Below are 13,562 nucleotides of genomic sequence, written 5' to 3'. Positions count from 1 at the left end.
CTCCTCATTTCACACGGCCCTGTCTCTCCACACCGTGCCCCTCTGCCTGGCATGTCCCAACGGCCATGAAGCCTGTCCTTCACCACCACCGCCCCGTGCGCAGCTGGCCAGCCTCCGAGTTTTCACAAACCCTTGAGCACGTGTGTCCCTGAGTTTCTCGGACTGAAAGGAGATGCTCCTTTTTAACTTCCTCTGTCTCCCCGAGAGCAGGGCGCGTGCCTGTTCATCTCCCCAGCACCTCCCTGGAAGCCTGGCATCTAGCAAAATCTCAATTAACATTTGCTGAGTTGAATGATCTAAACTTCAGCTACACTAGTAGGAGCATTTTTTAAAAGCCACCAAAACGCCTTCATTTCAAAATACGTCTGCTTACTGTTAAAGATGTAAAATATACTGTCAGTTTAATAAGAGCGTGAGAATTCAACTTACTAAAATGATGAGATCTACTGACTACATTAATTTGTTTACCACTGAAAAAATAGAGTCTTTTCCTAATAGTTACCAAGGCATGAAAGCACATATAACAGAGCTATATAATTACAGTTTTAAAGAAAGTATTTGTAATAATCTTAAAAAACAACAACAACACACTAAGAAAACTAATACTTACTTATTTTTAGTCAGTCATTAGCTTGGACTCTGGCTTACTTCTCACAGGCCTTTCCAAAAAACACAACGCTAGTAGTTCCAGTCTTTTTTTTTTTCTTTTTCTTTTTTTTTTTTAAAGATTTCATTTAAACAACTGCTAACACAGCTGGCCTGAGGTTTCCATCCCAATCACAGCACCGATTACTTAACCCCGAATACAAAGCAAAAAGAAATGGAAAAGCAAAGCGGTCCTTAGAGAAGGCAGCGCCACCGAGGTGCCCACCGCCCCAGCAGCGGCTGCACAGGAACCGAATCACGTTCTGCAACACAGATGCTCATTACAGACACTCAGGGCTATTTCTAACCTGCAGGTCATTTCCTTAATCCACCGGCTGTTTTTCATCATCAGATTTGACTATTTTATGTCAAAATAACCCACCAGGTTAGAAATACCGCACACAAATCAAATTTTTAGCATCATCGGATGAAAACTCTTTTTGAGAGGAAAGCAAGGGATGTCCCAGAGGCTAAAAGGAGCCCAAATTGGCCATGCACCAGCCCCCACTTCTCCCCACCTCAGGCAGCTGGCTGTTAGCACTGTCTAGAGAGGGCTCCAAACTTGGGGTCTCATCTCTGATTTGCAGCACTTCTTCTGCTGAGATGCTGCCCGTGGAGTCTTGGGACTGGAGCAACTCAGGATGGTCTGGTGTGGTTTCATCGGCAGCAGAATCACTGCTTAACTAAAAGGAGAAACAGTAAAACAGGGAACTTATTTATGAAACATGTTCTACATCATAACATACTGCCCCGGAGGGTGGGGGGGGTAACGACGGCTTCGTTAGGAAGATCTCTGACTTCCTAAAATGGCCCTGTGCTCCGTTCAGTCTCTACGCGAAGGGGTGCTGCTAACGCAGGCCACGGCCCATCAGCACCGCGGGCTGGGCTTTGCAAACAAACCGAACCAGGGGAAGAGCTCCAGGTAACTTCATCTGGAGCACACGCATGTTTTGCAGCAGCGTCTGTTTTCGGTTGGTCTGAGATCTGTGGGCAGGCTCTCCCCCAAGGCTTCGGTGCCACGCACGTGCGGCGTCTCAGGAAGCAGCGCTAGTTTTCATTGTGAACTGCTGTTCACCGACTTAAGCGAAAATCAACACCACGAAACGTCAGTAATACAAAAGGAATTAGGGCAACAAAGGTGCTGTCACGGCAGTCCATCATTAGTTGGTTTATAGTCTTAGTTAATTAGAAAAAATAATATAGTTTTTCCTCTTTTAAGTAGGCTATAAATTTTTCATGGTCAATATTCAACATAAAAAATATGAAGTCTGTGATTCAAAGTAGATAGAAAGAAAATTCCACCCCCTCACCCCCCCCAGGAGGAGGTAGCGACTTCAAGTTCTTTTTTATCTCATGGCCGCCATGACGGGGGTTGGCCTGATGAGGAGACAGTAATTCTGCCCTGAGGCTATCATGAGAGCTAAGGAACCCGATTAAGCACTTGCTATAGCCCAGGTGGCTTTCCTCCTCCTGAGACTCCCAGGAGGTAGATATAGTCAGGAGGCCTGCTTTAAAGGGGTGGGCGGGGGGCGGGTAATCTTGACCACAGTTGCAGGGCAGGTGGGTGGCAATGCCAGCCTCTGAGCCTGCAGTCTGGCTCCTGGGAGGGCCTGTTGCGTCCTTCGCTCCATCACTGCTGTCAGGAACCCAGCCATTCCTTTATTAGGGGTGGGGACTGTCCGGCCCGCAAAATCATTTGGTCTCCCCCTACCAAGGCATTAGGGGTGAGTTAATTAAATGTTTTAAATGTCTGACCAAATATAGCAGGCTAATTTTTTAAGTTGATAATGTTATGTGGTCCGCAAATGACGTCATAAATATCCAAAAGGCCCTTGGCAGACAAAAGGTTCCCCACCCCTGATTACATGAAGACAGTCCCATGGAGGACCAAGCCTGGGTGGCATGGGTCTAGAGCAGGGGTGGGCAAACTTTTTGACTCGAGGGCCACAATGGGTTCTTAAACTGGACCGGAGGGCCGGAACAAAAGCATGGATGGAGTGTTTGTGTGAACTAATATAATTTCAAAGTAAAGGAGTGGAGGGGAGAGCAAGAGAATCAGATAGAACAGCCGGATCCGGCCCGCGGGCCGTAGTTTGCCCAAGGCTGGCCTAGAGACACACTGCCTGGTTCAAACCCACCCCCTAGCCGTGGGGCCCAGGACAAGTCACTTAGTCTGCGGAACTGCAGCAACCATTCTTGGGCCGGTGGTTCGGAGTTACAGTGACTAATCCATGTAAAACCCCGTGAGCAGAGACTGGCGCATCTTACACACTCAGTGAATGACAACGCTTATCATTCTAATACATAAATGGGGGTTAGTTGAGAGACTTAGTGGGGCAGCAATGAGATGCTAAAACGTGAGAGGCGACAGAAAGCCAACCAGAAACTGACAACTAACTGTACATCTAGTGTAAGTCCAGCTCAGCCCGGCATTCAGCATTGCTGCCAGCACCTCACCAGCAGACTGAGCGTGGGGCTGAGCAGAGAGAGGCCCGCCTAGCTCCGTGTGGAAAGGCACACTGTGGAACACAGATGTGACTCTTTACCGCGTGCACCGCGGTGGCTGTTCCACACACCCTTCCTCACACTGCATCTAACCTTCCTTCACCCCCACATTTCCGAAGGACCGGATGGTTCTACAGCCTTCTTTTTCTCATTTTCCACTCATCCTTTAACGCTCTGTCATCAGCCCACGGGCTACAAGTCAGAAGCTCCCTCTGCCAGTAACTGACTTGACTGTGAGACCAAAGTCGTGCTCAATCTTTCCACACTGACTGGAAGAGAAAAGCGGGTAGCAAATTGGTATTCACACTGATTCTAAAACATGCATCACTCATGGGAGGGCCTCGGAGAGGCCCAGACCAATTCGCCGCCACCAGGAGGGAAGCGATGTGAAACCTGTCTTAGCTATGGGGTGTGCAGCACCAATGTCCTGTAAGGGTAACAGTGCACCCCGTTACTGCTGCGAGTCTGTATTTCCATTTCAGTGTGTGCATTTTACCCAAACTGAAATGAAAACCAGAACATCAAGAAACAGGAATTACTAGGTTGGAGGTTAGGAGGACAAGGAGAGCAGCTGTCGCTGTGAGAGGAGGTAACTGGGTACCATCTGCGTGCGCGAGAGTATCTGGCTCGCTGTGAGGGCCGCCTCCTCCTCCGAGGACTCGTCTGTGTCCTCCTGGTTGGTCAGGTTCAGGCTGGGGGTGCTGCTGGAGCACTGGTACTCCTGGAGGGATGGCGTGTCCCCTTTGTCAATGCTGTCCAGCGAGCGCCGGCGGACTCCCCAGTTGAAATTGTCCATACTCTCCCCCTGGAAAAGCAATGTGACTTTTAAGACCTCAAACATGTGCTCGTAACCGCAGTAAATGTCATACACTGGGGAAACATACACCAAGATGAAACATACTCAGTGCATCGTCATAAGCAGAGTTTCAATCAGCCCTTCAGTTTCTTGAAACTTTTAAGACATCATTAAATATTTATATTTCAAGAGATCAAAATATTTGGTTGAAAATCTCATTTTAACTAAGTAATTTTCTTAACTTTCTATATTGATTACTGGGGACCAACAAAATCTAAAATCTACTATCTAGGCCATTTCTAGTCTAACACACAAACACAATGAGATCACAAAGATGACAAATACACCACAGACAACAACAAATACACAACCCACAACACCAGGCTGCAACTTACCTGCAGCTCCTGGTTAGCAAAAAGGAAAACACACAGAATTAGCAAGAACGAAGACAAACATTTAAATATACACTACACTTCTTGGGGAAAACTGTGATTTCTCTAACTCAAAGACTGATTCAAGCTCTGGATTAAGCTTTGTGCAAGAAGCCAACGTGATTTAAATTACTTTTTAATGCAAGCTATGTGAAGAAGTCAGAGACAGACAATGAAAACAACATTTCTATGATACACTTCAGCAACACAAACTTTAAGAAAAATCTTCAAAATTCACAGACTTACTACTTGATACAAAGCAAAACTGACTTAAACTAACATGCAGTTGACAACATACAAGATCATAACTGTTTTAGTCTGGAGGATGGTTCTGACTAAACCAAATGGTCATTTCTTATTATAAAACAGTTTAAGCTATTGCAGCTATCGAGACATAACTCTGGCCACTTCAAAAGGTCTAGAGGGGACATGACGAGTTTCCGTTTCACCCCAGATTTATGTAAGTTTCTTTTACTCTAAGCTGATCCTCCTTTTGTAAGGATATAATTCTTATGACTCTTTCCTAAACCCTGACATGACAAATCACAGTGAGTCGGCCAGCAAAATGCGATTTATTTGTGTTTCTTTACTCAAGAGGGATTGCCCCGAATAGAGGCTTTCAAAGCCTTAAAAAAAAAAAAAAAAAAAAAAAAAAAAAAAGAAGAAGTAAATAAAGCAGAGGAATACTTATTTCAAATAAAATTTAAGACGGAAGCCAGCTGTATAAAATTGACGAACAAAAGCAGAGCTGCTCTTGTCAAACCAGGAGCTCTAGCCACTTGGCCCTTGGCCCTTCCTTCCCCTGCTCCCAGGGCATGTCCTAGAGGCCCTCGGGCTCTGCAGGTCAGGGCCTGAAGAGCCACCTTTCTGGAACACGTTTCAAATACTATTGCGTAACATACATAGTGATGGCAACAGCCCTCACACGCACTGGGCTTTCAAGGTTTCATTAGCAGTTAAGTTTGTTTTGTCACAAAGTCTTTCCTGTTACCCTGTTTTAAGCAAGACTATATTTAGATTTTAGAGAAATCCCCATCATTTGATTTGGCCTAATTATGAGGCAGAAATTAGCACCACTCTCCCCAAAATACTATCATCTGAATTAAAGATGGACCTGTAATGAGCATCTTTAATTTCATATGACTGAAGTTGTATTCAAAAGCCATTTTTACCACCACTGACATTTCAGAGTACTAGATGAACTATGAAGCATTTAGTGTTCTAAAAAGAACAAAAAAATCCCACAAAAATAATTTTATCATTACAAAAATGTCAAGGGCCTACCTTTAGAAGTTTTAAATTCTGAACTCTAAGAAGCAAATAACTACAAAAGAATTCAGCAGCTGCACATGCCCTTGAGGTAGGGCAGCAGGTCTCTTCAACCCATCACACTTTTAAAAATATACATATATATTTTTATTTCAGAGAGGAAGGGAGAGGGAGAGAGATAGAATCATCAGTGCTGAGAGAGAGTCATTGATCAGCTGCCTCCTGCACCCCCTCCACACTGGGGATCGAGCCTGCAACCTGGGCATGTGCCCTGACTGGGAATTGAACAGTCAACACTCAACCACTGAGCTCATCACAATTTCTGAAATTAATTCTAGAGGGTGGTGGCCTGCCCTTTTGGAAAACAAATATAAAATGAAAGGGAGATAAATAGAAAATATCAGTGTGCATAAAGCACTGAGTAGGGATGCATACTCTTGAATATTGTATTGTAAAGGTGTGTGCATGTAGCCCTAGCTGGTTTTGCTCAATGGGTAGTGCGTCGGCCTGCAGACCAAAGGGTCCGGGGGTCGATTCCGGTCAAGGGCATGTACCTTGGTTGCAGGCTCCTCCCTGGCCCGGGCCCTGGTCAGCTCGTGTAGGAGGCAACCAATTGATGTGTTTCTGTTTCTCTCTGTCTTTCCCTCTCTCTTCCACTCTCTAAAATCAATGGAAAAATATCCTCGGGTGAGGATTAAAAAAAAAAAAGTTAAAAAAAATTATAGTTCTAAGAAAAAAAAGGTGTGTGCATGCATATATTTGGATGTGATATAAAATGTATTAACTATGGATCACAGTGGGAAAAAACCCAAAACGTTTAAAAGCCACTGCCCTACAAGTTGCTGAGTCATACTGGAGGGGCTCCTAAGGAACCTGTACAAGAGTGTCTCTGGGAATACGTAAATGGTAAACTACCCTAGGGAAGCCTGCCTACCTCCCAAGCTAGTGTAGAGGCACCTCTCCGAGGCTCTGTGGTCCTGTCTGCAGGGGAGGCTGAAACATGGAAGAGGACCTCCCTATCTGGTTTCCCATCAACAGCTAATGATGTGACATGGCACAGGCCATGACACTTCATCCCTGCACCTCACCTGTGAGAGCCAGAGGAAATCCCCCTTCAAGAGACTTGAGTGCATACGGGTTTTGTGGGTGATTTTAAATACTTTGGAGAAAGATCTATCAATGACATGGTATGGATACCAAATAAGGCGCTTGAGGCTCTTGAATACAGATACTGGTAACAATTTTACCATGAACATTTTCTCAACCTATTTGACATGAACTTTTCTCACGTTTGGGTGACTGTGGTTTAGGGTACTGACCTCAGTTATAGGGATAGGTCCCGAAGAGCCCAAGGCAACCAGGGCAAGCCTATTCCCTTTGCCCAGTGACTGTTTCAGAAACTGGCACATATCTCACTGTGGGCCAAGGAGATGTGACAAGAAATTCACTAAAAGAGTTTAGGAGAGCAACTTCTTTCCTCTCATGAGAGCATTTCTGGAAGGGACCCCACTTCTGAACACGGCTGCTGCCACACACAGCAAGCAGGGACAGCCATCTCTGCCGTCTGAGGTCAGGCTGACTTAAAGAGAAAGGCAGAGCAGAGATCACAGTGCGCCGTATCTACCGAAGCCCTGACTGCCTGGCTCGGCTTTGTGAGCTCATAAACCCACTTTTTGGAGTTGGGTTTTCCATTTGGAAAGCATCTGAACGGAATCACCATCAATTTGATCTAAACTAATCCATCGAGAGGAGAAAGCCCTTGGGGTGTTAGCTGAGATGAGGCATTTGAGAGAGCTGGCTACATCGTCAAGTAGAAAGCGGTGAGGAATGTCACAGGAAGAGTCTCCGTCATGTGCCGTAGGAAAAAGTTTTAAGAGACTCAAATTCTTTGGAACCATCAAGTTAGTGTAAGCACCATGCTCTTTAAAACTGTCTGATAAATTTAATTATTTTACTGTTTCACTGCACATTAGTTTCTATATCACATGCCAAGCATTTAAGCCTAAGCTCGCCCTAAATTTAAAAAATACCTTTGGCACAGCATAGGAGACATAGTCAATAATATTGTAATAACTATGTATGGTGTCAGATGGGTACTAGACCTACTGGTGGGAATCACTTCGTAAATTATATAAATGTCTAAGCACTGTGCTGTACACCTGACACTAATATATTAATGTCAACTGTAATTAAAAAATAAAAAAGATTAAGAAAAGGACTTTGGAAGAAATCCATTTCTTACTTTATATTTTTAAAGATAAAGAAAAAAAATTAGATGTTCCTCTTTTATTTCAGATTTATTCTGCTATTGGACTGACTGTACTAATAATATTTAGTTCCCAATTTAGGTTTTTATATTCTTGACCTTACACTGACCTTATTAATAAGAGTCTATGTCAAATCTTTAATTCTTAATACAGTTATAACTATTCTATAAATATTACAATAGAAGCCCATATCCTTACCTCTGCATCTTCCAATTCAACATCTAAAAAGTCAAAATCCTTAAAAACTCCAAACTGTTGTTCACTGGTATTATCTTCCACAGGTACTTCTTCCTCGTGAATTACATCTTCTGTTGCAGAAATCAGACTAGTCTGTTGGTCACCGACTTCCAAATCTTCGTTAGAAGAAAATACCACCTGACCCCCCCACAAAGAAATAAAAAGCCACCTGTCAGCTTTGTCATTCTGCATATGAGACGTCCTCGCCCTAAGAGCCACTGCAGGCCTCAACTGTCAGTGAATTCAGAGCTTTTACTGGTTTTCATGCTGACATCTAACTGGTTGAATACTTAATTAGCACAGCTGCCAAGCATCACAAAGACAAGTCATGCTTTTTTCATGCTTAGTCAATACTAAGATAAGTTAAAAAAAGCAAGCAAGGAGACAATAATTTCCCTCTCTTCATGGCAAAACAGGGTTTTTAAAACCTCTCCACATGCTTTCATGATTACTCACTGAGGGATTCTTCGGGAGACCAGACTCTGGGCCACAGAGAGCAAGCACATTCATTAGCTTTTCTCTTGTTCTTCGCTAAGGGGAAAAAAAATTTCAAATGTTAGGCTTACTGATAAAATAAGACAATTTCTCAAGTTTTCATACATATAATAAAGATGATTCTTTTATTTCACAAATGTTCAGGGTTTTTTTTTAAACCCTCACCCGAGGACATGCTTGGGGCGGGGGCGGGGGAAAGAAACATTGATCAGTTGTCTTCCGTACCTGCCCCAACCGGAAATGGAACCCCTAACTCAGGTGTATGCCCTGACTGGAACTGAACCAGCAACTTCCGGTGCACGGGACGATGCTCAACCAACTGAGCCACTCCTGCCGGGCATGAATGTTCTTTTACGTACCTGTGATAACTGTGGCCTTTTCCAGCTAACAGGGACCAAGGCATTAGAATTAGAACCAGAGGAAGTAGATGAAGTACTTCTAGTAACAGCAATAACTTTGGGTTTCCCATTTCTTCCAGCTGTGGTATGTTGATCACCATATTTGTTTCCAATAATTGGTGTCTACACAGAAACAAAATGCCAGTGTTTGACTCAAATGTTTCAACATAAAAGGGTTGACAGTATATCTATGACATTTTTTTAAACAACCAACCAAAACATAGCATAAGGAGAAAAATTACTTAGCATGTGGTAGATGTTACAAAAATCCAAGTTGTCTTTTTTTTAAAAAATATATTTTATTGATTTTTTACAGAGAAGAAGGGAGAGGGATAGAGAGTCAGAAACATCGATGAGAGAGAAACATCGATCAGCTGCCTCCTGCACACTCCCCACTGGAGATGTGTCCGCAACCAAGGTACATGCCCTTGACCGGAATCGAACCTGGGACCCTTGAGTCCGCAGGCCGATGCTCTATCCACTGAACCAAACCGGTTAGGGCCAAGTTGTCTTTTTTTTAATCAAGAGATTTCACTTTATTTGAGTCTTGAGACTATCAAGAGAGCTTATTCCTATTTTCAATATAGATCAGCTTTCTTTAAAAACAACCACCTCCAATCTTTCCCCATGTGGTTATAAAATACATATTCTTTGAAAGCTCAGAGAATGTAAACATAATTTTTAAAAAATCTCACCATTCAGATTTAACTTCTATTAACATTTTGGTATTTTTTCAATGCACATAGTTAAGTGCGCTTCAATAATGTGCTTTTGCAAAGATTCAAGATAAGTAACAACTTCAATGAAAAAGATTATCTGTGTAGCTTCTTACTACAAATCCAAAATTTATTTCAGTACAAATTCTATGAAGATTCAAAACTCATTTATATATATTTGGCTATGTGAACTGTCTTGAATTTGCATTTGAAAATAATATTCAAGCTCATTTTCATGTTGTACAAGTCCCTTTTTATAATCTGGTGCCCACTTCCACTCCACCCTAAACTCCACACACCAAACTTGCTATTGTTTCCCAAACATGCCACACTTTTACGGGCATGCTGCCCACTTTGCATGGAATATTCACCAAAGCAAACCCCTATCTATTTTTTAAGGGCGCCTCCACACTTCCCAGGAGGCCTTCTCTGATACCACCGCCTCGGGGTGACTATACTTGGACAATCTGCCAAGGGACGGTGATTGGTTCATGTGCCCATCTCCCTTACTCCACAAAAGTCGCCTGGACCACATGTGACTCATCTCTGTCCCTCTAGTATATCTCCAGTGCCTACGCATAGCAGGTGCTTAGGAAGTTTTGAAGAAAAAATTGAGATTAAGTATATCAAATGTTTTGAGAATTCGTATCACTGCCTCAGTTATTCCACCAATTTGTATGGTTTGCCCTGGAAGAAAAGGAAAGCCCACTTTATAATTTTCCCATGCTATGCACTCCACGTTAGAAATTCTCAGATGATACTAAAAAATTAGCATTAAACATACTTTCTATCTTAAAAAACACATACACAGCAATAAGTGCTGGACAAATTTTAATACCAAAACTAAACTGCAAAAAAGTTTTTAAAATCTAAGTACTCCTAATCAATTAAAATGTGATTAGATCTTCAACTTGTACCTTTCTCAAATCCCCTGCAATACCTGGTCCATAACTTCACTTCTCTCTTGAAAAGTTCTTCCTTTGGCTTGTAAAAGAACATTTCAATAGCCCCAAGGCCACCAAGATTGGGATTAGGTGCTGAAGAAAAAAAAATGGGGTTCCCAGCAAGGGCCCAAAATCTTTACATGAGATTTATATTAATATGATATAGTCAGAGGACCAGGTTTCCTTTTGGATGGTGGGTCCTGCCTCTGTCTTGCACTAAAATACTGGGCTTCTCCGTTCTGTTTATTTTAGTCTTATTGTTCCTTCCACGATTTCAGCTTTCTACTTTTGCTAGTACAACACTGAAAAAACCCTTAATTTGTTTTTTGTTTACTTCCACCCAAGTTTTCTTCTAAAACTTCAGATCTGAAAGTCTAATTGACTACTAGGCACCTCAGTGAGTATGTTTCTTAGTCACTTCAGAGTCAATATATTTAAGACTGAACTCATCTTCCTTCCCTGCTAAGAACTGTTCTTGAATTCCCATTCCCTCTGAATGGGACCAACATTCATGCAGTTGTCAAAGCAACTGTCCTTAACATCTCTTCTTCACTGGCACCGCTTTTCCTTCCCATCAAATCTCATCAATCATTTCCTCAGTCTTTTTTGAAAACCATCCCTTCCCTCTTCTTTCCTCTGCAGTTGCCTAGGAACGGTCCAACATAATCTTTGTTTTTAATTAATTAGTTTATTTTATAACTATTATATATATCTCCTTTTTTGCTGATTGACCCCTCCCTGGTCACTCCCACCCCCAGGACAAACCCCCACCGCCCCAGTGTCCTAGTCTACTGGTTATGCTAATTGCATGCATACAAGTCCTTTGGTTGCTCTCTAACAAAATCTTTTGCTCAAATTATTCTAATAGATTCCTTTCTGATTCCCCTCCCTGTCTCCCTGGTCTATTGTCCATCCTGTTGCCTGACTGATCATCCTAAACTGCAAATCCTAATATTTCCTACTCTAGCTACACATCCTTTAAGAATTCCTACTGCTTCAAGGTACAACCATTTTGTTATTAAGGCAGGGGAAATCCCTGTGATCCTGCCCACGCCCTCTATGACTTCAGCTTCATTTCTCTTCACTCTACCTCCGTTCTCTGTGCTTAAAGAATGCTGTACTGGAGCACCATGCTTGCTCACAATTATAAGCCTCCCTTCACATGCTCTCTTTTCTGGGATATAATCTCCCCACTCCAAACTACCATGTACACATGCCCGTCTAGCATTACTTACCCTTCAGCATTCAGCTCAGACCAAGTTAGATATACATGCATTCCTGTAGTACCTTCAACTTACTTCCAGCCAAGCACTGACCACTATTTTTATCTGCCTCTTTCCCCAAGAGACCGTACGCTTCCAGAGAGGCCTACTTCCCATCCCCTCCCCATTTCCACAGCACCTATCTCAGTGCCTCCTCCTGAGTATGAGCAAAATCAATGCATTTTGAATGAAGAGATAAACATTTCTACGAGAGCATCTACATCCTGGGCATCTTACCTCGGATATATCAAAATGAAAATCCAAGGTCTTCCCAGGCAGCTCCTTAGAGACATTATTAAAAATCTTAGTGAAGGGTAGTTCAGGCGAACCCACATCGCCTCCGTAGGCCTTGGGGCTATCACTGGGTACAACGAGACTTGCAGAGCGAGACACCACCAGTTTCAATATGTTAAGGGCTTCCTTCCAATAAGGACTCTGATTTAAAAATAGAATAGACATAGAGAAGTCACAAATACATACTTAACTAAACAACAGGTTAGCTATACTGTAAACAATGGAAGTATTATTTCTATAAAAACTCTTGTAAATTACTCATTTTTACTCTGAAGTCCTCAATGAGGATCCGAGTTACAAAAGGAAAGGAAACAAGTTATTATTTGTATGGGACACCACATACTTAATAATGTTTCCAAATCAGAATATCTTGCATTCTTCCAGTAAGTGCTTTACAAATAATAGTAGTAAACAGAGGAGTGATACACATGTGAACGTTCTAAATAAATGAAGTTTATAGTTTTATGACTCTAAATATTTTAAGTCTTGGAGATAAAATATTTTGAATACATACTTCTTTAGACATAAAAATATTAAAATACTAAAAAAACAAAAAACAAACAAAAAAAACACACCATTAGATTTTTGGGTCCATGACCCAACCCCCAAATAATTAGTGTAAATGCTGTGCTAAAATGATGCTCTCAGGGATTACTGAGTTGTATAGGGTGCTTTTCCCCCTACATATATGGTGACTACGTGTTTTGGGTTGTTTTTATGCTTTTCTTTGTTTTGTATGTTTTGAAATAATTTAATTGTAATTTACATGATAAATGTATATGTGTAGCAGAACCAATGTCAAATAAAGAATTTATATTTTTTCCCTTACTATCTACTGAAAAGAATACATATAAGAACTATTTTTTCTTATTTATGATACCAATATCCCATCTCAACCTTATATTATACACATTGTTTTATAGATGACAATTCTGGGTGGGACGCCATTAAAACAACAAAATGAAATGAAAAATCTTTCGCAAACTGAGTTATCCAATTGAATGACATCTTGATATAAAGACGCCTAAAATACAAAATATTTAACAATAAAAATGTTCACATAATATTGAGATATTTGAAGCATATCACTGTAAAAAAAGTTTATATTTAACAAGGGAGAAATTTTTCCCCCCCTGACAGTTAATTAGTGGCTCTGAGCATTAGAAAATATAAAAACTTCTCCAGGAAGTTCCATAAATTATATGGGCAATTGTGTTCTAAATGTAAACGATAACCAATAGTTCAATTCTGTAAAATGTTCATGTTTGAATAAAGCAGAAGTCACTAATTGCTATGGGCCATC

The 13,562-nt window shown here is 41.7% G+C and overlaps 1 protein-coding gene across 5 annotated transcripts in view; it reads right to left on the bottom strand.

The window, feature by feature from the left end:
- FRYL (FRY like transcription coactivator) overlaps positions 1 to 13,562 on the bottom strand; it is a 262,703-nt gene that overhangs the window by 25,766 nt on the left and 223,375 nt on the right. For all 5 annotated transcript variants that reach the window (XM_080646343.1, XM_080646344.1, XM_080646340.1 and 2 more), the window contains 6 exons: positions 12,203 to 12,400; positions 9,005 to 9,166; positions 8,607 to 8,681; positions 8,112 to 8,288; positions 3,752 to 3,955; positions 1,164 to 1,328 (listed from right to left, as the gene is read on the bottom strand). In XM_080646343.1, the coding sequence (XP_080502469.1) occupies positions 1,164 to 1,328; positions 3,752 to 3,955; positions 8,112 to 8,288; positions 8,607 to 8,681; positions 9,005 to 9,166; positions 12,203 to 12,400 (981 nt within the window). The remainder of the gene's footprint in view (positions 1 to 1,163; positions 1,329 to 3,751; positions 3,956 to 8,111; positions 8,289 to 8,606; positions 8,682 to 9,004; positions 9,167 to 12,202; positions 12,401 to 13,562) is intronic.

Source organism: Plecotus auritus (genome assembly GCF_963455305.1).
Source record: "Plecotus auritus genome assembly, chromosome: 1".
In the NCBI taxonomy this organism is placed as follows: Eukaryota; Metazoa; Chordata; class Mammalia; order Chiroptera; family Vespertilionidae; genus Plecotus; species Plecotus auritus.
The sequence above is the reverse complement of the archived record's forward strand: the minus strand, read 5'-3'. Positions and strand labels throughout refer to the sequence as shown.